This window comes from Podarcis bocagei (assembly GCF_964188305.1).
Source record: "Podarcis bocagei genome assembly, chromosome: 3".
Lineage (NCBI taxonomy): Eukaryota > Metazoa > Chordata > Lepidosauria > Squamata > Lacertidae > Podarcis > Podarcis bocagei.
The window spans coordinates 44,732,139-44,756,525 of NC_138127.1; the positions used below are offsets into that span (position 1 = coordinate 44,732,139).

The window sequence follows — 24,387 nt, forward strand, 5'->3', positions numbered from 1 at the left end:
ATCCGTTCCAGATTTTTAATAACAATCCCAAAAAAAGCAATTTAACATGAATTTTACTATCTAATGAGACCATTGATCCATAAAATGAAAGCAATAAACAATGTACTGCAGTCACACAATCAATCAATCGGTAGCTGAATTGGGTTCCACGCAGTCACACACACACAAAGAGCCACACAAACGCAAAATAAATAGCAAAAAACAGACGGATGTTAAGTGTAACACTCCACACGGAAGCGTGGCACTCAAAATGGAAGTGTAACACTCATATCGGAAACGTAACCCTCAAATTGTCAGTGTAACACTCCAAACAGAAGGGTGGCACTCAAATTGGAAGCGTAACACTCAAAGCAGAGCACGTTCAACTTCCAAAAAAAGTTTGCAAACCGGAACACTTACTTCTGGGTTTGCTGTGTTTGGGTTTCAAGTTGTTTCAGAAGCAAGGCGTTTGAGAACCAAGATACCACTGTATTTTATTTCTTGAATGAAAAAACTGATTCCAAAGCTTCACCTCACTTGTCTCCACTAAAGGAAAACACTGGGCAGGAGGAAAGAGTACATACAGATTTGTGACTGACCATTTCAGTCTCCAGCCAGAAAAATAACTTTACCAGAGACTTCCTTTGCACTTTCATTCACAGTGCTTTTTCAGAGGGAAGGAACTGGTATCAACTGAACAGAAAAAACAAAGCCTCAGATAGTTTATCACTTATCATACTTCCCTAATCCCTGCGCCTATCCTTCTAAAATTCTGCAGAGTAAAGGAGTAGAATGCCCTGCTTGGTGGAAATGGCTGCCTCTGGAACCCTTGCTAGGAGGAAGGATGCTCTTAAACATTTTGCCGAACTGTATTGGCCAGTAAATTTGTGGAAAGGGGCTGTTTAAATTTTTTCTGCAGTTTATAAATGGTATTAAAATGTGTATCACCTACACTGATTAACCTACTACCATACGAAAATATATCCCCAATTGCAATCGCTTGGGAATATATATTTTATCACATACAAGTGGAGCCCAGAACCTTATGCGGAAAACCTGATGTAAATTTTAATTTACAATAATAATAATAACAACAACAACAAAACATTTGTAGTTGGTTAAAAACAGTGAAGGCAGTGGCTTGTGAAACTGAACAAAATCCAAGCAGAGTTAAATGAAGGAGTACAGTGCCTGCCACAGTTTTTTGCTACTTCTCCTGTTCCCAGTCTTCCACACACAATGTACTTCAACTTGCATATTGTGATAAGGAGTAAAATTTCTTTCCCCATACCCATTTTATCCTCACAAGAAGACTGCAAGGTAGCTTGGCTGAAAGGAAATGACTCATCCAATAGGCTTCATAGCTGAGAGGGAATTTGAACTCGAGTCTCCCAAGGACTTGTCTGACGTTCTAACAACTACACTAGTCCTTACTAGTTCACCAACATCTTCCATAGTATTTGAAAACCTAAGAAAGGGAATGGATCATGCAGAACCAAAGCACAGGAAGGGGGTTTGAAGGCGAAATACATTCACTTGTGAAGGAATCACATAGGCATAGATGGTGTCAATGCCTCATGTATGCATATACAGTGGTACCTCGGGTTACATACATTTCAGGTTACATACGCTTCAGGTTACAGAGTCCACTAACCCAGAAATAGTACCTCAGGTTAAGAACTTTGCTTCAGGATGAGAACAGAAATTGTGCTCCGGCAGCGCGGCGGCAGAAGGCCCCATTAGCTAGAGTGGTGCTTCAGGTTAAGAACAGTTTCAGGTTAAGAACGGACCTCCGGAATGAATTAAGTACTTAACCTGAGGTACCACTGTACAATCAGACACACTGAAAGATGTTATCACTTCAAATCAGTAACCTCTGGGGATTAGCTGAATGCTTTGGCGCTATCAACAGGCATTTTTTTAAGTACATATATAGAATGGCAAGGCATGTAACACAAGAACATAAATCTTTCTTTTCACTTCTCCTCCTCCTCCCCCCCCCTCTCTCACACAAAAAAATTCTCAATAGCTTTCCATTTGCATATCAATGCTTACTCAGGTTTGAAGTCTATATTCATATCTCATGCCATTTGATGATAAGGACAGAAATGCAAGAAATAATCTATCAGGAGATCTCCTTAGTCTGCCAGAAATCACTTCATTAAAAGCAGCAATCCCTGTCAGTCCCACAAAGTGTTGTATAGGAAACCAAATCTTATTAATCACACCTCTTTCAACATTGCTTCTTCAAATACTTTTACTGCAGGGTCATGTATCAAAGGTTAAATAAGCGCAAAACTCAAACTCCTCCCCTGCACATAGAGGCCAGATTTATGATTTGCCTTGCTAACAGGTATTCCTTCAGTAGCTAAAGAATTTATAACTCCAATATAGTATTTATGGCAAGTGCCAATGCAAACAAGTGAAAACAATTTTGCCTCTACTCATTGACTCTTGTAAATAATGGTAATTGTTCAAATATTTGCTTTTTGACAGAAAAAGTTGTTTTTACAATGAAGATTTCAGGTATCAGAAAGGCATTAAAGATCCTGAGTGTCACTCAAAACTAAAGCAAATGTTCCATTCTGCACTAAAATAAACAAACACGGTGAATATATTTAAACATTTTGGTTCTCTTCCAAATAAATACAAGCCCAACAAAAAGTCTGACCACCTATTACTGAGCTTACAATGCTCAGGGTTTAAGAACTGAAGCATCCCAAGGTGTCAATAGCTGGACAAAGCCATCACCTATTTCCAAATCTGTCTGAAAATTCTCATTTCCGCTGCACTTTTCCACTGAAGATCTACCAACGCATTTACAAAAGGGTATATGGAGGAATCCATCTGCCACAGGACACATGCTCCAATGTCGAATTGCAATGATGTGTGGATTCCTACACTAATTGGTTATGACGCATCAAGCATGCAATCTTTACCCTCTTCTTGTAAACCTAAGAGAAGACTTTGCTGGATCAGACTAAAGTCCTATCTAATCCAGCATCCTGTACTCTCATTGGTCAACCAGACTCTTCTGGGGAACCCGACTGCAACAGCATTCTCCTCCCTTGTGATTTCCATAAACTGATAGTCCAACACATGCTGCCTCAACTGGAGGCAGTACACAGCCATAATGGCCAATAGCCTTATTGTCAATGAATTTGCCTAATCCCCTTTTAATGCCATCCACATTAGCAGCCATCGCTATATCTTTTGGTAGCAAATTCCAAAACTTTAATTATGTGCTGTGTACCACTCCCTTTTCTCCATCCTGAAACTTCCAATATTCAGCTTCAACAGAATGTCTCGTTTCTAGAATTATGAGCAAGAAAATCTCTCTATCCACTTGCTGCACACCACATACAATTTTCTAAACTAAAAAGGTTGAAATGTTGCAACCTTTTGTCGTGGTGGAGTTGCTCCAGCCCCTTGATCATTTTGGTTACTCTTTTCAGAACCTTTTCCAACTCTACAATATCCTTTTGGGACATGAGGTAACCAGAATTTTACACATATTTACTATTGGCTTTTGAAGGTGCAATCTTTGTTTTAGGCCAACAGGGGCAGAAACCTTTACACAAAATGCATTTTGAGGTCACATACAGTGGTACCTCAGGTTAAGTACTTAATTCTTTCTGGAGGTCCGTTCTTAACCTGAAATTGTTCTTAACCTGAAGCACCACTTTAGCTAATGGGGCCTCCTACTGCCGCCGCACCGCCGGAGCACGATTTCTGTTCTCATCCTGAAGCAAAGTTCTTAACCCGAGGTACTATTTCTGGGTTAGCGGGGTCTGTAACCTGAAGCGTATGTAACCTGAGGTACCACTGTATATTGGAGAGTGCACTGATCAAGCCAGGATCTTGCTCTTACCAGCGGCTCTCAAATTTCAGCAGTGCCCTGTGTGATGCTAAAATTCAGCGCTCCCTTACCTACCAAGCTCCTTTCTACATCACTGCTGTGGGTCCCAATGGCACTGGTACCCAGTCCTGCCAAACCAATCACACTACCCTAAAACCACCTTTGCTCTTACACAAGTTCAGCATACACACTTTTAAGAACATGGAGCACAGGGCTTATATCAAGTTCCATACAATCTTTCTCCTGTGGTGTAAATCAACCTCACCTAATGCATTTTGCTTAAATCATTAAAATTTGAAGTGAAGGAAGAGGCTATAATTTTTTATTTTTTTAAAAAATGATAGCCTCTTCTTCCAGTTCATATTTTATGAACATGTGTTTATTTATCTGTGGGATCTGTGGGACAGATGCTTGTAACAAAATCCACCTTATTTCCTGCAGATGAGGAAGCCATTGTTAATTTAAAAGGAAACAGGAAAACTTGATCTGAACAATGCCTTAAAAGGAAAAAAATCAAATACATTTATTTTTTAGTATAAATGCCAAGGTATGTTTATGATAAAACCAGTTGTGTGCCCTTACAGAACAGATTTATTACACCAAACAATTGCTGTTGTTTTTTCAGCAGTTGGAAACAATGTATTTTAAGGTGATGCATCAACAGCTGGGCAGAAATAATTCTGGATACAGTGGAAGTAAAAGACTTATCTAGCTGGCATTATTTTTCTGCTACAAAATTGGAGGGCAGGAGTGGCGTAAAACTAACTGAAATCTAAGGTTTGGAGAACACTGGCAATTCAGAGCTGAACATCAGGCTACACTGGAAATGTACACCTGTGCCCTCTGACACCAGGCTCCATCTTACAATACACTCATGTTCAAAAGCACAGCCAGGTATAAGACAAGAAATTTTGGTATCTACAACTGATTATAGCAGGAGGCTGCAAACTGTTGGCAAATCTAGGTAGAGAAAGCATTAGCTGATTAGTTGGTGAGTGAGTGAGTGAAAAACATGGTGCACATGTTAAAAATACACCAACAACCTGAGGGAAAATTTACAAATTGTCAATGAGAAAAGACTGTCCAGAAGTTTGAAGAGGCACAAGAAAACGTTTCATCAAGGATTCAGTAGCTTGGTGATCATGCAAATGTCAGTAGTTCAGAAATTCAGCCCTTCATTTTCATAGCATCTGTCTCTGTGTTAAGACAGCCTAGACAGCAGTTTTTGTCCATGCCATTATCCTATTGGCTCCAGCTTCTATTGTTAAAAGGTTGCTTAGCATAATTTGGCTATCAAATGAACGGAGTTCAAGCACGCAAGGCCAACAGGTTACTCATTGTATCTTCACATACACTGTCCCTTCTCACGCAGCGTTACAAGAGTGCAATACTATGCACATCTCAGATACAAGTTCTGCAGAGATCAAGGGGGCTTACTCTTAAATAAGTTTCCAGGCCCAACTAAACGTGCTCACATTGGTGTTTAACCCCTAAACGATTTAGGTCCCAAATATCTGAAGGACTGCCTCCTACCCTATAGACTCTCTGAGGTGTTAAGGTGGCAGTTTAACCACCCCTGGAAGCACAGAGCACTGCATTCTATGTGGCAGCTTCCAAAATGCAGAAATCCATTCCAATGGAGGTTCCTCAATATTAATCTTCATAGTTTATGTCAGTTGCTGAAGTCACAACTCTTTACCCCTAGACCTTTGATAGTTAAGGTATTTTGTTTTCTGTGACCCACCTCTATTGTTTGATGCACATTCTTTGGTTTGTTTTCAGCTGCTTTATTGGATTTTAATGTTATGTGATTATATGGTTGTAATGCACTCTGAGACCTTATGCTGAAAAGTGGGTAAGAAATATTTTATAAATAAATGGGAACAGGCTTGCAGCATAATAGTTTCTTAGCATCATTAAATATTGCACTAGCCATTGGCCTTGACATTATTGAGACAAACTTTCCACATAAAATTTCTATTAGAAAAGGCTACCATAAAATCTTTCATACTAAATATATTCATCTCAAAAATACTATTAAAACGTTTCCCCTCAGAACGGATCCTAAGAGGTCTGTTATCTAAGATCATAAGAGGTCTATTATCTATCATATCTTTCTGTTTATTCTGCCTGAATTTTCCTTGCAGGTAAAAAAAGGGGTGGTGAACCTTTTTCAGCCCAAGCCCACGTTCCTTCATAGGAATGCCAGCGGTGGGGGCCAGACAGTACAAGAAGGTTGACAAGAAGTCTAGTCTTGGGCACACACAAAAAGAGAGCATCCAAACAGAAATAACAGAGAGGCAGCTGGAGATGTGAGACCCGAGTTCTGGAGAAGCAGTTCTGGGGTAGAGGAAGCTTGGCATTATCTGCATTTAGATGACACTGTAAGGCATGGGATTTGATGAGGTCACCCACGGACAACATGGAAAGAGAATAGAACCAACAACAGATCCTTTTTGGGCCCCAACAGAAACTGGAAAAGCCAATGTAGCATTTTCATATATGAATAGGTAGGAAAATATGTTTCTCCCGGCCCACTGCCATAATCCTCTGCCTAGTTGTGCTCCACAAACTTTTGCCTCCTCTATGCAAGAGACATATTTAGTCAGAAATAAGTCCCCTGACTACAGAGGATCACATGCATCACATGTACTTTTGTCCTGGGAATAAAACCATGACAAACCATCATTTGTCAGAGCACACACGGCTCTTACATATTCAGCTGCACAGCAAAAGGGCAGCTCGTATCATGATGTACCAATATAACCATTTACTTCAGAATAATCTCGTGGAATTCAAAAGCATTTCAGAACCATCAGCTATCATTCTTTTTATCCTAAGAGCACATATATACAACAGTATAGCAGCAAAAAACATTTCTTTACAAGTGAAGATGTGGTTCTATACATCTCGCATTGCTACTTTATCAATGAGCAACACTTGTTAGCACATTTTTAATCTTATCACTTTACTGCAGGTCTAAGTATCACTGTAACCACTGACATATCAGATAAGACACATGATTCATTCTCACCAAATCTGTTTCACTTGTTCTCCTGGAGACCAAGTAGCTGGCACAATCCACATGGCAATGTGAAACAGCCATACCAAACGAAACGTGGCAGCAAGAGATCTATGATTGGAACTCCCAATGGGTTTTTAATTTTTTTTTTAGGGCAAATACAAGGGTAGAGGTGGGTGCCAGATGAAAAGGGATAACCCTGTGTCATTTTCCCACTCCAAATCACTTCCTGGAGGTGCCATTCCCAAATAGGGAAAAACATACAGCTCTGATCTCAGATTGCACTTTTCCAGAGTATCTGCAGAACTCTATTACGCTGCAGTACACAGCTGTTTTTCCTATATTGGAATTCTAATTGGACGACACTTAAGTTTACAGTTGCTAGCGTAACGGATTCCATACACACAAGCCCCATTTTCATTTTCCATTGCTCAAGTTTTATGAATGGGATTAGAACCTGATTAACCATGTTAAAGCAACAGAAAACCCAGCTGGGCTTCGGGGGGGGGGGGGACGACCAGGAAACCCTTGCATCTTGCTTCGCACAATAAATCCCACGCAAATTATCAAAAAAAAGTGTATGCTAAGTATTCAAGCAGCCTAACAACATTTCTTCATGTCACATCAAAATAACCTCATGTTGCAACTGGACATAACTTTGGGCTCGTGAGGAAAGCGGTGTAAAACTAAGCGCTCAAATGCGCTCAAATGCTTCCTTGGAACGAAGCCTTATTAAGCACATCTGGTGTGGGGGAGGATTAGAAAAAGCAGCCGCTGAAGAGGAAGTGACTTCCTTCCCATCCCAGAGAAGGAGTGCTTAGTGACAATGTAACAATGCTGGCAGGCTCATGGGATTCAGATGCTCAACTCCAAATTTCAATTTAGCAACACAGGCGCTGATCTCATCAAGATTATTTGCGGCGACAGCTGTAGCAATAGCTGGTCACTATATCTGCAGAGACAGGGACTCCCACCACTATAAGTTTCTTCTCAAGAGGCATGGATGCAACATGAAACCCAAAAGCACCTGAAGGGGCCTCATTTGAATGTCCACCAGATCCTGCCATGATCCACCTTAAAACTCACAGGCTGCAGGTGTAGGTGGCTTGATTACCACCAGGAGGCTGGTCTCCCCCTCCCCAGATGTTGTTGTTTTTTTAAACAACTAGCCTGATTAGGTAAAGGTACCCCTGACCGTTGGGTCCATTCGGGACGACTCTGGGGTTGCGGTGCTCATCTCACTCTATAGGCCGAGGGAGCCGGCGTTTGTCCACAGACAGCTTCTGGATCATGTGGCCAGCATGACTAAGCCGCTTCTGGTGAACCAGAGCAGCACACAGAAATGCCGTTTACCTTCCCCCCGAAGCGGTACCTATTTCTCTACTTGCACTTTGACATGCTATCAAACTGCTAGATTGGCAGGAGCAGGGACTGAGCAACGGGAGCTCACCCCGTCGCGGGGATTCGAAGCGCCGACCTTCTGATCGGCAAGCCCAAGGCTCTGTGGTTTAACCCACAGTGCCACCCGCGTCCTGATTAAGGGGGATTCAAAAGCTGGCACACTGCTTTGTGACTTTTTGGTTTGTGTAATAAAGGTTCTTGCTTTAATAAATCTGGGTTTATTTATTTACAGGCCAACAACATGCAAGGAGTAGAGGCAAAAGTGAATCAGGCCAAAGGCCTATCTGGTCCAACACTCTGTTCTCACAGTGGCCAACCAGATGCCTATGGGAAGACCCAAAGCAGGCTCTGAGCACAACACTCTTCCCACCTGTGATTCCCGACACCTAGTATTCAGATGCATACTGGCTCCAACAGTGGAAGCAGAACATAGCCATTGTGGTTAGCAGCCGCTGAAAGCCTTATTCTCCATGAATTTGTCTAATTCTCTTGTATAGCCATTTAAGCCAGGTGAAAAAGTACTTCCTTGTGTCTGCCATGCAACTTCCAACATTCAGCTTCTTTGCACTGCCCCAGGTTCTAGCACTGAGAGGGTGGGAGAAAAATATTTCTCTGTACACTTTATCCACACCATGTATAATTCTGTATCGCTCTATCATAACCCCTCCCCCTACTTGCCTTTTCTCTAAACTAAAAAGTAGTAACTTTTCCTCATAGGGCAATTCTTCCAATCCAATAATCATTTTGGTTGTTCTTTTACACACCTTTTCCAGCTCTGATATCCTTTTTGAGGTGAGGTGACCAGACATGTACACAGGATTCCAAGTACAGTCAAACCATCTATTTGTATTAATACTATTGCCATTCCAGCCACACAAAAGCCAGGCATTTCTACACACACACACACACAGAGAGAGAGAGAGAGAGAGAGAGAGAGACTCTCCATCTAGGAAGAGGTATTAGATCAGTTTGAAGACACATTCTAGGGAGGCAGAAGGAACTGAGTAGAGTGCAGAGGAGTACCAGTGAGGAATCTAGCCTGAGGCAGGTCACGGCCCAGGAAGAGTCCTGAGGGTCAGACAAATAGGCCCTCTTCAGTATTGAGGTCCCCCACCCTGGAATAAGAATCATTATTACAAAACTAAAATCTGATATTGTAAGAAAAGCCGCTTTCCTTGAAACACACACCTATATCAGGACACAGTGAACGGAGGTTGAATACGGCCCAATCCTATTGAAAGTGTCCTACTTCACACTTGTCTTTCCTCCCAAACCCCACATAGGTGCCTTTAGGAGCAAAAGACTCCACTCCAAGAGTATTCATTCTATTTTCAAGCAAGCTTTCTTGTCTGTGATGGCCTCTAGTTTATGCAGTCAGTATTTTGACACACACCTCAGAGTAATAAAAATGTGTTGAGCTCATTGGGGGGAAATGATGGGGAGGGGGAACCAAAGTGCACATTGCAGGAAATACTGTTTGCACCAAGGCAAGCAATGGGAAAGGGGCTATTTGTACTTGTAAAATAGCCTAATAATTTACTCTTGCTATTCTTACAAATAATTGTTGAAATAATTATTAAATATGTGTGTTCTTCCTTTTAACAATACAAAATGCTGTTTCTTTTTTCCATAGGCAGTCCCAGAAGAGAATGAACAGAAAGCTAGTGCCTCCCTCTGCCATAAGGTAGCTCAGCTTTTCCCCCACCAACACCTTCCATTCATTGCTGGATCCTTGTAGTTACTTGGAAGGAAAATCCCTTTTCACACATAAGTTTTTATAACTACATTTATAAGAGAAATTGAAAGAAGACTAATTCTAGGTAAACCTCTTAGACATTTAATGTTTCCTCAAGTAGCATTCTAATAATAATAAGAAATAAATAATGCCTACATCAAAGTTAACTCAAAATCGGCATGACGCATTTAGAGGAAAATATGCTTAGGATCGGAGTGTAAGGGCAAGACGATGTTATTTCTCCTCCAGAAATCGAACATGCAGGTGCCGCTGGCTGAATTTCAAGATTTTTGCTTTGGGTGCGCTACCCTCCAGTATTTAGTACACTGTCTTATTCCTCCTTTCCCACACACACAAAATTTATACGCCGCTTGCTCGTTCAGAACAAAGCAAAACAAGCCCTCCAAGCGGTTTACAAACCCCAGCCGGCATTAGCTTTTACTTTCCACCTGTTGCACGCTCGGCGGCCGCGCCCCAGGGTGGCGGAGCTGCCGGCATTCCTCCTGACCGTCCTTTAAACTTTGGTCACATGGCCTGACGCAGCCCTTCGAGAGAGGCAGCCTTTTGTACCTGGCTCCAGCCACCCTGCCTACGTCAACAGGTAAGCAGGCAGGCAGGCAGCCCTCCCTTGTCCTACTCCACGAGCACCACCCGCGCAGTTGCCGCGGGCGCCCCTTCCTTACCTTACGGGGGACGTGCCCGCCGCCTCCTTGGCGCTGCTTCCCGGCGCCTCGGCATCGGCGCTGCTGGGGTGATAGGCTGTGAGCACCACCCCCTGGGAAGCAGACCAGCGGCTCATGATGCGGGCGAGGGCATCGTTGTTCCTGGACTGAGCGCAGCGCCGGCGAAGTTCCTGCCTCGCCCGGCCGCGGGGCGTATTAGCTGGCCGCGGGCCCGCCCCCTCGGAGGCGAGGCTGCGCTTCGCACTGGGCGTCGCGGGCGAGGGGAGGACCAGCCTCCGTCCGGACCGCCTCCAATGAGATCTTCGCAGCCTGGGCCGAGTACCCCGGCCGCCTTTTTTCCTAGCGAGTCTTGCTCTCGGGCGACCTTTTCATGAGTCAGCCGCATGTTTACGCTCGTATATTCTTCGCGCGGAGGGATTTTACGCCGGCCTTTCCCCACTCCAGCCGGGAGCGTCGCTTTGCCTTTTCTTTTTTCTCCCTTTTTTCTCCACCTCCTCCTTCCCAACTGATTGTGTCTTCCGTGCAACGCTTCTTAACCCCTTGCTCGCAGGTTTCCTTCTCTCAGCGAAGGGATCTCAGGATGCCGTGGCACAAGCCAATCTATGATTGGCACGCATGGCCATCTCAGCGTTTCCTCGCCGCTTTAGCGGGACGTTCCTTGCTCGCTACATGGAAACCAGTATTGATCCCGCTACTGTGCTAAGTCAGGTGCACTCAGCTCACGGGCTTGCTAGGTTCGGACATTTGTAAAGAATCGTTTATATACGAGAGGAGCTAAACTAAAACTTGGAGTTTCTGCATTCCTCAAAGAAGTTGCTGCAACAAAGGAATTTTGGAGGCACATTTTAAGAACGTAAGATGAGCCCTACAGGTTGAGGCCAGAGGCGCATCTAATCCACTACCCTATTCTGCGGAATTTAGTTTGGGTTTGGGTTTGGGTTTTGATAGGAATGTGCTGCAAGCCATTGTTATTATCCTTTGTTGTTCTCCCTCTCTTTAGGAAAAAGGACCTTCGCTTGGCAGGTCACTTCAGGTAGCTATGAGAAAAAGGCATTCATGGAATCATAGCCTGTAGAGTTGGGAGAGATCGAGAGGATCATCTAGTCAAACCTCCTGCAAAATCTCTTTTATTCCCTCCTTGTTGCTACGCAGGCCAAGCCCTTACATTAAAAATAGATTCAGAGTGGTCATCCATTACACTTTTGGCAGGGTTAAAAGATGCCTACTGCAATTATGGTTATTTGAGAATAGGTCTGGGATTTCCTGAATTCGCTCTTGTACAATCTGTCTTGGAGCAGAGTGCATCATTTGTGAATCAAGACACAAACAGCAGCTGGGACAATTTGCTCCTATGCAACCAGCAGAATGATGGGTTGTTTTTTGATTCAGCTTACCATAAGGCATGTGTAATAGGAGGTGGCTCCCAATTTATTGTTGGGCCTCAACTCCCATCGTCCCTGAAAATTGACCATAGTGGCTGGGGCCAGGTCCAGCCCACCCATGAGGCAAGCTGAGGCGATTGCCTCAGGCGGCAGGATCACAGGAGTGGCAGTTGCTAATGGTGCAATTCCTGCCCCCGGCCCCCATCCTGTGCCTATCAAATGAATATTCATATAGAAAATGAGAAGGGATTAGATATGAACCTGCCCTTAGACTTGATTGGATTGCTCAGTACTGGATATATATATATATATACCTTTCACTCCTGTGAGATATGGATTTTTAAAAAGTAAAATAAATATGTATTTGCCTATTTATGTAAAAAGTAAGAAAGGTAACACAACTTGTCAGAGCCAAACACAGCAATTGCAGTGAAGCAGGCATTAACATCTCAGTCAAAACCATGGGCTGGCAGAACAATCCTATCTGTTATTCAAAAGTAAGCCTCAAAAAGTTCAGTGAGACCTGCAGCCTAAATTGACCTGCTGCCCACCGGGCATACCTCAATGTGATCATTGTCATTAAGTGTTACAAACTTTTAAAAATTATCTTTCCTGTTACCTGAGCTCCTGGAGGATAGACACCTGTGTAAGTGAAGTAAGGAAATCATAGACATGGTACAGCACAGTCCTTACCTTGTCTACTCAGAAGTAAGTCCTATTGGATTCTGTGGGACTGAACTTCCAAGTAAGTGGGAGTTAGGATTTCAGCCTTAATAGAACATTGTCTTGCCATAACTCTTCTTTGAACATGTGCTGTACAACACTGAAAGGATTTACAACTTTGATACCATGGAAGTATTCATTGTTTTAACTGCATACCAAAAGCTATCCTCTGCTACTAAACATCCTACAGTGAATAAGGGGAAAAAACTTGAGGGAGGAAAGAACATAGAATCAAATGTATATAATTTACAATAAATATGCAATACAGACACGATGTACAAACAATACAAGCCTTTGTTGTACAAAACCTTTGAACACAATACAATTCTATAAACTAAAACAGGATACAGATTGGGCATTCTAAAAATAAATATGCAAAAGCTGTCTTTCATTTAATAGGAATCTGAAAAGATTCCACAGCTAAGGTTGAACAAAGCAAAGTTTTTACATGTTGGAGTATGCAAAAGCAGCTTGATCCAGCTGAGCTGTCATTAGGGACTGCTGAAAGAGGAAAGAGACAGAATTGAAAATGGTAAAGGAGGAACCACCTAACCGCATGCTGATGGCACAGTGGGACTCAGGAAGGATTAGAATGACATCTAAAGAGAATCAGTAAATATTTGCCACTTTCAGAATTACAAACTCCTGTCTGCAGATACTGAACAGATTTATTTGAGAATATTGGGAAGATAAAAGCATGATTGTTCATTACTCTCAAATTTAAAACATAGTTTTTAACTGAAACTCTCCCCGAGTGAAAAAAATGTTCAGTGCTGAACCAAGCATTTGCATACAATTCACTAAGAAGAGAGTAACAGGAATGCTGAAATATATTCAAGAACTTTTTCTCATTGGTGGATTCATTAACTCTTTAAAGTGTGCTTAAAAAGCAAGGATGAAATGTGTCTTATAAGACAGAATGTGCTTTATTACCATTAAAAAATACAATTGAGGTTAGTGCACCTTTCAGAATGGATCTATGGCTACAATTTTATGCACAGTGCACTGAACTCACAGGGCCATGCTTCCAAGTAAACATGCATGGAATAAGCCTGTAAACATCTTTGCCCTAACACACCCAATGTCGCTGCTGCTGAGACACTATGATTCTTTGTCAAGTAGCAGTTAGCTATTGTCTGTGCCATCTCAAATGTAGTGATGTGGTCCCAGAACGCCTAACGATGCTGTGAGGTTGCTGGTGATGCACAACACAAATCCGTGTCCAAGCCAGCTGCAGTCTATGACCCATTCATATTTTAAACCTTTTAAAAAAAAAACTTTCAACGCTGAGTGCTTTTACTTTCTGTAACCATAATGGATTAGAAATATGTCTTTGTGCACTTCCTCCCTTCCCAAGTTTTGAGCATTAACATAAGTACCCTCCTCTTTCAATTTATTCTGAGGAAATTTCCATTTCCCTGTCTTTATTAGCAGGTTATGAAGATAAGGCACCAGGGGTAAACAATTTTGTCTCCAACTTGCAGGAGTTTCCCAAACTTCTCAGTTTCCCAAGAATTAGGGGGCCATGTAAAGTCTGGTGGGATGCAAAGATCTGCAACCTAAACAGAAAGCTGTGCCATGCACACAAATTGGGAGTTCTAATGGAATGAACAGCTGTAAGAGCTCACACTAACACCAACAACCGCAAAGACTTATCAAGGGCCAAGTCTCTCTTTTAAAAGATCTTCGCGTCATAGAGAATATCACAGTAGACGTAGCTCATAAAATCAGCTAATTAAACTACACTTAGTGCAAAGGTACGTAATATCAGCACAAACTAGGCCATGTAACCTTGTAAAGAGGTGCCTGGGTTTAACAGTACTATAACATGATTTTGCTTCCTGCACTACTGCTCAAGGCCACTTGCCTCATTTTCTTTAATTGTGTTATGTGCACACTTGAGCATTTGTTTCTTTCATCTGGTTGTATTACGCACAACGTTTTGTTGGATATTAAAAGAATTCAATAAAAATTGTGATATTTATATTGGTTAATACTCTTTCCACAGGCATGCAGGGACAGATAGCGATCTCTCTGTAGTGCAAATTCAATATTTATTTAAGAAGCAAATTTACTCTGGTGCTTTTACAAGCTAAATCTGGCACCTCCTGGCAATTAAACAGAGGCATATCAGCAACGTGACATGGGAGGAAGCGTCACTGAATTTCACTGAGGTTATACAGGTCTGAATGTTCAGCATTTTAAACTTCTGTCCAAACTTTGCTCTCTTAAATAAAAGATTAATGGTGAAATGTGGCAGGAATGTACAGCTGTAAAGTACAGACATAAGAGCACCCCTATAATACAGGGGAATTTAGGGGAGGGGAAGTATAATCCATGTTTCTACGTTTCTTAAAATTTGATATCTCAGTACTCATGAGCTATTTCTGTTTGCAGATTAATAAACCAATAAATTAGAAAAAGGTCAACTTGCAGTTAGTTAAGGCTACCAATCAATTGAGGTACCAATCAATCTTGCTTTTATGTGACCAAAATAAATCCTGTAGTTTAGACAGTTGTTTCTGCATGGCTTAGCTGTAGATGCATTGTAATTAACTGTATTTAGTACTGGTACATGACTTACTTCACATTCAAAGCTAATGCAATATTAAAGTTCTGTCCACACGTTAAATAACATACATAAAGAAATGGAGCTTGACCCTTTTGTCCTACAGATAATTTAAAAAGGGTATGTTGGTGCACTCTGGTGGTTGCTTTTGTAACTATTTTTAATAAACAAGTGGGATGAGAGGAAACAAATAGTAGAAATGTAGAGGATACCACTCTTCACCAAGTAGTCACTTCATTGTGCAATGAATGACTGTCCTACATATATGGAAATCAATGGAATTTCCTACCAAGATGTATTAACCTTGATCCAGGAACAGTGCTAGATTGTATGACATTTGTATGTAAATATCCCAATATGCAACAGACTGCTTTGCACTGCCTCTGCCATAACCTGAAAAAGAGTAACCAATATTTATTCTTGGCTTATTGCTTGTGGTTTGTTTGTGGGAGATTGTTATGTAGTGTAGTTTCACCCTGGGCCAACAGGGGGATACTGTATATAGTTTTCACTCAGGTCTGTAGATAGTTTTCACTCAGGTCCGCGGCAGTTAGTTTAGGCGGGAACTCTGAGCTGTTGTGGTTACAATGTTGACAGCCGGCTGCCTATAAATACAGGCCGGCTGAGCTGTTCGCAGTCAGTTCTATTCCAGCTTGTCTTAATAAAGAGCTACTTGAAGAAATCGCTGTGCCGGCTGCTATGTCAACCCACTACTTAATACTGGCGACGAGGATGGGATGGATGGACATCAGAGCACAGCCAGATGCGGCCAGCCTCTGAACTGAACTGAATCACAGAGCGAAATCACTGAGCGAAATCACTGAGCGAAATCACTGGGCAGAACCAATTCAGAGCTGACTGTTCTGGCTAGAGCACTGTGTTCCATCCATCGCCCTTCACGCCGGCATCGGAATCATGGCTTCACTTGTGCCTCTAACGCCGTTTGCGCCAGCCTCTGAGTCATGGGACTCCTACCTCGCTCGGTTCGACTGCTACCTCCAAGCCAACGAGCTGACAGCAGTATCAGTGGATCGGAAGCGGGGCCTATTCCTCAGCCTCTGTGGGCCTGAGGTGTTTGAGACGGCCCGAGCATTGGTTGCGCCTGAAGCAGTCCAGGCAACACCATGGGACACGATCCAAGAGAAGCTCCGCAACCACTACGCATCAAAGCCGTCCAAGATTGCTGCCCGCCATGCGTTCTACCACTGGAACCAGGCAGAGGGGGAGTCAATCAACAACTACGCCACCGCCCTGCGACAGGCTGCAATGCACTGTGAGTTCCGAGACTTAGACGATGCCCTGATGGATCGAATCGTCTGCGGGGTCCGGGACATCCATCTGCAACGGCGTCTCCTAGCCAAGCCAGACCTCACGCTACAGAAAGCCATTGAGGAGGCTGTGGCCTCAGAAGCTGCTGAACGCTCCGCCCAGGAGATCCGCAAGTCCAGCAGCCCGCGTCTTGCTAGGGGGCCAGTTCCAGTGCATCATGAAGAGGCCAGCAGTGATGAGGCATCCTCCAGTGAAGACGATGACGTGCACCAGACAAAGCGGGAGCGCAGGAAGCTCCAACAGAAGTCCAAGGGCCAACCGGAATGTGCTGGCTGCGGAGGCGACCATTCCCGTGCCAAGTGTCGATTCAGAGACGCCATCTGTAGGAGGTGTTCCAGAAGGGGCCACATCGCTAAGGTCTGCCGATCGGCTCCGTCTGACACCCCCCCTTCATCGACTCGCAAGTTCAAGTCTTCACTCCAGTCTGCCAAGGAAAGTTGTTTCGCTCTCAACAACTGCCGCTGCCCGTCTGGAACCACGATTGGCCAAACCGACTCGTCTACGCGACGCAAGCTGAACGTCACGGTGCTCATTGAAGGAGCTCCATGTGACATGGAGATCGACACCGGGTCTGCCCTGTCCATCGTGTCATGGAGCACCATCAAAAGACTGGTACCCAGAGTATCCAAAAGGCAACTCGACTCTCACCGCGTACACCTGAGAGACTACCAGGGAAACGACATTCCCGTGGTAGGCGTTGGCCGGTTCCGGATCGCCTTCAAGGATTTTTCGGGCCTGCTCCGGTTGGTGGTGGTCGAAGGTCAGCGGCCAAGCCTCCTAGGGCTAGACTGGTTTGATGCCCTCGGCCTGGAAGTCACCGGCATCAACTGCATCTCTAACGCAGAGACTGAGGGTCTGGTCAAAGACTTTGCCGAGGTTTTTGACGGCACCTTGGGACAATATACTGGTACGCCCATCTCCTTTAGCCTTGATCCACAAGTCGCCCCCATCAAGCTTAAGCCACGCCGGGTTCCCTTTGCTCTCAAGGCTAAGGTGGACGAACAATTGGACAAACTGATCGCCCAAGGAGTTTTGGAGCCCGTTGACCACGCAAAGTGGGAAACCCCCATCGTCACGCCTGTCAAGCCAGATGGGTCGGTGAGAATCTGCGCTGACTACAAGTGCACAATCAACAAGGCACTTCAGCAGCATGCTTATCCGGTTCCTGTTGTCCAACACCTGCTGCATTCCCTGGGTGAGGGTAAGGTCTTCGCTAAGCTGGACCTTGCCCAAGCCTATCAACAACTGCCAGTCGATGATGCCACTGCTGAAGCCCAGACGATCGTCACCCACCGGGGGGCATTCCGTTGCCGCCGGTTGCAGTTCGGGGTGAGTGTGGCTCCTGGCATCTTCCAAAGCCTTATGGAGCGTCTCCTGCAAGGGCTTCCGGGCGTGGTACCATATTTTGATGACGTCTTGGTGTCTGCAGACTCACACCAGCAGCTGTTCGAGCGCCTCCGTGCCGTGCTGTCCAGGTTCCAGGAGGCCGGGCTCAAGGTAAAGAGGGAGAAGTGCCTGATTGCCGTTCCACAGGTAGAGTTCCTGGGCTATCTTATCGATGCCTCCGGCCTTCATCCAACCACATCCAAGATCCGCGCTATCCAGCAGGCCCCCACCCCAAAGGACAAAACGGAGTTGCAGGCATTCCTGGGGCTGCTGAACTTTTATAACGTGTTCCTGCCCCACAAAGCCACAGTGGCTGAGCCTCTTCACCGACTCCTTAGCACTAAGACGCCTTGGGCCTGGGGTCATCGAGAGACGGCGGCCTTCAACGCGGTCAAGGCTCTCCTTTCTTCAGACAGTGTGCTGGTACAGTACAGTGAATCCAGACCGCTGGTCCTTGCCTGCGACGCCTCACCTTTTGGCATCGGTGCTGTCCTTAGTCACCGTTTTCCAGATGGAAGAGAAGCACCGCTCGCCTACTTTTCCAGGACACTATCTCCGGCGGAACGGAATTACAGCCAGCTCGACAAGGAGGCATTGGCACTTGTGGCTGGAGTGAAGAGGTTCCATGAATACCTCTATGGCAGGACTTTTGACCTCATCACTGACCACAAGCCACTCCTGGGCCTCCTCGCCGGTGATCGTCCAACTCCACCGGTCCTCTCACCACGCATGCTGTGATGGACTGTTTTCCTGGCTGCCTACCACTACCGGCTCATCCATCGCCCCGGGAAATCGATGGGCCATGCCGACGCCCTCAGCCGTTGCCCTCTTCCAGCATTTGTGGAAGACCCGGCTCCAGCTTCATCGCTCCTTCTGATTGAGGATCTTCCGGCAGCGCCTGTATCGGCTGCCACTGTGGCCTCCGCGTCTGCCCAGGATCGCACCATCAGCCGGGTGCTCAACTGGGTGTGGAGGGGGTGGCCACAAGGGCCTTTTGCATCGGAGTTCCAGCCCTTCGCAACCAGACAACATGAACTCTCAGCTCATCGCGGCTGTCTGCTGTGGGGAGACCGCGTCGTGATTCCCCAGGGACTCCATCAGCGCGTCCTGGAGGCTCTGCACGTTGGTATCTTTTGGGACTGGGCATCCGCCATGCCCTAACGGCACCTTTTCATCCATCCAGCAACGGGCAAGCGGAAAGAATGGTGCGCTCGACAAAAGAGGCACTGGCGCGCCTGGACCGGGGAGACTGGCATGAGCGGGTCGCCGAATACTTGTTCGTGCAACACATCACTCCTCATGCGGCCACAGGGAGGAGTCCTGCTGAACTGCTTATGGGCCGCCGCCTCAGGTCACCGCTCGACCGGCTACACCCAGACTTTGCCGTGGCTGAACCCCCAGGCTGTGCCAACGCACCACGGTCATTTGTCCCAGGAAACCAGGTCTTTGCCCGGAACTATGTGGGGGACATCCCTTGGGTGCCAGCCACAGTAGTGGGAGTCACTGGACCTCGCTCGTACCAGGTGGCACTCGAAGACGGACGTTTGTGGCGACGGCACATAGACCAGCTTAGGCGCAGGGTTGGCGACTTGGACACTACCGAGGTGCCCCCAACTGCGCTTGCGGCTCCAGAAGAGACACGTACAGATGGCGAGGCCCCACCTACACCTCCCTCGCAAACTGCCAGCGTGGAGCCGAACCAAGCCGTCTCAGAACAGACTCAGACCACTCCACTTGCGGAGGCTCCACCCACAGCAGCGGATCGAGGGGAGTTGGTTCCAACGCCACCTAGGGTCGCACCACAACCTCAGCGAGAACTGTGTGGCCCTCCGGACTTGGCTACCAGTCCCCGGCGGTCTGGCAGAGTTTCCAAGCGCCCAACTCATTTAAAGGACTACGTTGTTGGACAGGTATCACTGTTGGTCTAAGTATGGGAAATGTAACCGATATGCTTTTGTGCCTAATTGAACCATTACGCGTAGTGCTGTATATAAGGAAACCATTACGATTGTAACTAACGCCTTATCTCGGTGGGGAGGGGTGTTATGTAGTGTAGTTTCACCCTGGGCCAACAGGGGGATACTGTATATAGTTTTCACTCAGGTCTGTAGATAGTTTTCACTCAGGTCCGCGGCAGTTAGTTTAGGCGGGAACTCTGAGCTGTTGTGGTTACAATGTTGACAGCCGGCTGCCTATAAATACAGGCCGGCTGAGCTGTTCGCAGTCAGTTCTATTCCAGCTTGTCTTAATAAAGAGCTACTTGAAGAAATCGCTGTGCCGGCTGCTATGTCAACCCACTACTTAATAGAGATAAATCAAAAACTTGGGTTCAGACATACTGCTATGCCATACTGTGGCTTAGCTCTCAGTAGCATGGCAACTACAGGAGGGGTGGGGAGAGAAGCAAAGCAGCCATGATTTTATCATTGCATGCACTTGCTCATCAAGCTATAGTTTGACTCAGTATTACATGCAAATGAGACCACAGGCTGCTTTACATCACAGGCTTACAAATAGCTTTTTTGAACTGTTTTATATGCCACGCTGCCCCTTTTTTCTTTTATAAATTCAATGTGTCTGATGGTTTGCAGGTCCGCCTTGTCTGACAGAGCACCCCATAAAGAAAGAAAAGCTCTTTTTCAAGTGCATTTGGTCCTGCTCTATGAGGATGCTCTTGAAATCAGTTCATCCTCCTTGAATTCATCTTCTAAGTGCATCAACGCTTTATATTTTCTATGCTATACTCCTTGTTATATTTTTGCCACTAGAGCTGATCTATATTTCTCTTTATTACTACAGTACACCCATTCACTTCTGCCAAATTGGTCACTACACCCAATACTCTTCTTACAATCCTTTGTTCTCATTTGTTTCTGCCCCTATAGTTTCAAACTGGAACCTGTTAAACAACGAGGGAAATAGCCCTCTCTCTGTGGACTAGAATTCTAAACACTGTCATTTAAGTCACTTTCCAAATCAAGTGTAGGGGGTGGACCCTGCATGAATTTTCTGAGTTTGGCATGTGCTATGGATCCATATGATATCTAACCATTTGCAATGAAATGTCGCAAAACAACAACAACAAGCCTAGAGTTGTACAGTGTACAGACAGCAACCATTTTAGGCGTGTCCAATTTCTCTCTCACTCACACACACCGCATGCCTCTTTGTCAAGCTGAAAGTTGGTATTCTCAAAATTTTCACTCATATCTATAGTAAATTAGACAATGGGCAATTTGTCCCCCATTAATGGTATGCTTCATCTTGCCTAAAGGTAGGGCCAAGCCTGTATTTGCCTAGCACTCTGCCAGCTCTCATTCTGTAGACACGGAGCCCCTACAATCTGCTCATCATGAGTGAAGCACAATGTCTACAACACTTTCTCTGTGACAATGAGAGGCAGAAGCACAGCTCCACCACCAGCACCCCACATGGTGGAGCAAATGCTGGGCTCTGGCACAGAGGCCCCAAAGGCCTTGTTGATGCTGATGCCAGCCTCCCTTTTAATTTAAAACCAAAAACAAGTACAGGTAAGTGATTTTACATACCAGCAGGAAACATCTGATGAGGCAGCTGCAACCACAACCATAATAACTTTCTCAGAATGCTTTTTGGCCACAACATTCAGTTCAGAGGCATTCTGAGAAATTAAGATGGCGCTGCTGCAATGGATTCTTCACCTGGCACTTCACTTTTCAGAGCTGGACTGTCTGTTGCTACCACCTTTCCCACTACTGCCTGCTATTCGCAATGAGGGAACTGCCAGAAGGCCCTCGGTTGTAGACCTCAGGGTCTAGGCTGAACAATAGGTACAGAGACACTCCTTCAAGTATACAGGGCTGAATCCGTTAAGGGCTTTAAAGGTCAACACCAACACTTTGAATTGTGCTTGGAAATGTACAGGGAGCCAATGAGTTTTAGGACCGGTGTTATATGGTCCTGGCTGCCATTGCCAATCACCAATCTGGCAGCTGCATTCTGGATTAATTGTAGTTTCTGGGTCACCTTCAAAGGTAGTCCCATGTAGAGCACATTGCAGTAGTCCAAGCAGGAGATAACCAGAGCATGTGCCACTCTGGCGAGACAGTGCATAGGCAGGTAGGGTCTCTGCCGGCATACCAAATGGAGCTGGTAGACAGACAAACTGGACACTAGAATTGACCTGTGCCTCCATGGACAGCTGTGAGTCCTAAATGACCCCAAGGCTGTGCACCTGGTGCTTTAGGGGCACAGTTATCCCATTCAGTACCAGGGAGCCCCCCCATCCCACCCCTGCTCACTCCCTATCCCTCAGTTCTTCTGACTTGTTGGGATTCAACCTCAATCCATTAACTGCCATCCACCCTCCAACCGTGTATGATAAACTCACAACGTATAATCATAACTCAGAAATCCTAGAGCTTTTGAAAAATATCCATTCCTGTATTCCAGCCAGAAATGTAATGAGGAACAAATTACTAGAACTAATTTTAGAATACTTTTCAGATGTTTCCAGGTGGAAAGAGTTTGCAGTTGCACTGAATTGGTTGCTTGCCATCTGCTGGCTGAAATATAATGCTGCTGCAACGCAAAAGCACTTTCAGGAGTTTGTTAAATTCAAATGAGAGAAGACTTGGAGTATCAGTTAGCAAACCATTTCAGAGAGTAATGAAGTTCTCGTCCTGTATCACCTGCACCTTAATACTGGCAGATGGTAGGTGGGCATTTTGACCACCTGCTGTATTTTACATGACTCATGACTTAATTTGATTTCTGAGGCAGCCTAATTTTTAAAGGAGAAATGGGCAGGGTTTTCTCTCTCTTTGCAACTCCGTCTCTCTCAAAGCCCAAACCAAAATTCCGCTAATCTGTTCAGGAGGAACAAGGAAAGATGTTCCTATTCCAGCAAGCATTCAGAGAGTAATGGCAATGGTCATTTTTGCAAGGCAGGATATTATTATTATTTATTAAATTTATTGGGGGGGCTACTAAGGCAACACCAAGCAACTTACAATACACAAACAAACAAACAAACGTCAGTGCCTGCACGCAGTGTGTGCAGCCCCAGACGCCCACAGTCCTGGGGCCAAGCCGGAGGGCCTGCATTCCTCTGTCTCTCTCCCATCAAAGGTCATCAGAAAAGGCAACCAAAAAAGTTTCCAAAACAAAACCGAGCCTAAACCCCAATGAAAATGGATCTAGAAAATCAGTTTAATCCAAGATAGCCTGTATCTGGCATGCAACTACTTACTCAAGAACCTTGCCCAAGAAGGGGAGATTAGCATTACAGTAATAACTCTGGTTACGAACCATCCTCCTTGCGAATGCTTCGGGTTATGAGCTCTGCTAAGCCAGAAGTAGGCGCTCCTGGTTGCGAACTTTGCCCCAGGGTGCAAGTGGAAATAACATGCCGGAGGTATGCACGCAGCGGGAGGCCCCATTAGCAAAAGCGCACCTCAGGTTAAGAACGGTTTCGTGTTGAGAACGGACCTCCAGAACGAATTAAGTTCATACCCAGAGGTACCACTGTACTGACCAAATTATTGACCAAATCCAGGTAGGGTTTCTTAAGGAATGGCCATACTTATCACTGTTTCCTTTCAGCAGACAGAGTCCAAGCCCTCTTGCAGCTGGCTGTCCCCTCCCCGCTAGTTTTTCTCAACTATGATTGGCAAGAGACATGGGCACAAGTCATGGGACCCAGACTGAACCAAGCACCTTGTCCATATCCTTGAGCCTTAGAAATTTAAACTCATCCCACATAACAGAACCAGACAGTGTTCTGGACACCTCTAGAGATTCATCTGCTATAACAGCAGTCAAGATCCTGGCAGATACAAGCAATTTTATCCCCAAAACGCTTTGCAAATGAGCCACAGCAAGCCACCGTTGGTTCTACCACCTCCTTCAGCCCACTCTGTAAAAGGCCCCATGCTACCTGGAAAAGCTCTGCCAGAGGGCACCATGAAGATGCAATGGAGGAAGCAAAGTATGCATTGGTTGTCACTTTCACTGCCACTGAGTAGGCTTGATAGCGACCAATTGTATTCAATTGTGTTCAATTGTATTAGTCTGTAGCTTTCCTCCACTTGCGTTGAAGCTGTTTCTCAGCTTGTTTCGTTGCCCTGAGCTCTGGTGTACACAAAGGTACCAAGCGGGATATACAAAGTGGGAGAGGACACAAGGGATTATTGTGTCAATGGCCTGAGCCATTCTCATGTTCCACAAATTAGCCAGCGCTTCAACAGAAACACCAGTCATATTAGCCAGAACATTTTGTAAGAGTGCTGGGAATAGTAGCTCTGTGGGAGTAAACTACAGCTCCCCGGATTATTTGGGG

At 45.1% G+C, this 24,387-nt stretch overlaps 1 protein-coding gene across 4 annotated transcripts in view; it reads right to left on the reverse strand.

Moving 5' to 3' along the window:
- Positions 1-24,387, reverse strand: part of ARHGAP18 (Rho GTPase activating protein 18) — a 69,998-nt gene that overhangs the window by 36,553 nt on the left and 9,058 nt on the right. For 2 of the 4 annotated variants that reach the window (XM_081187688.1, XM_081187687.1), the window contains exon 1: positions 10,680-10,869. The exons of the other annotated variants lie outside the window; for them this stretch is intronic. In XM_081187688.1, the coding sequence (XP_081043814.1) occupies positions 10,680-10,795 (116 nt within the window). In that variant the 5' untranslated portion in view covers positions 10,796-10,869. Of the gene's footprint in view, positions 1-10,679; positions 10,870-24,387 lie in introns of those variants that run through there. 4 annotated transcript variants of the gene reach the window in all.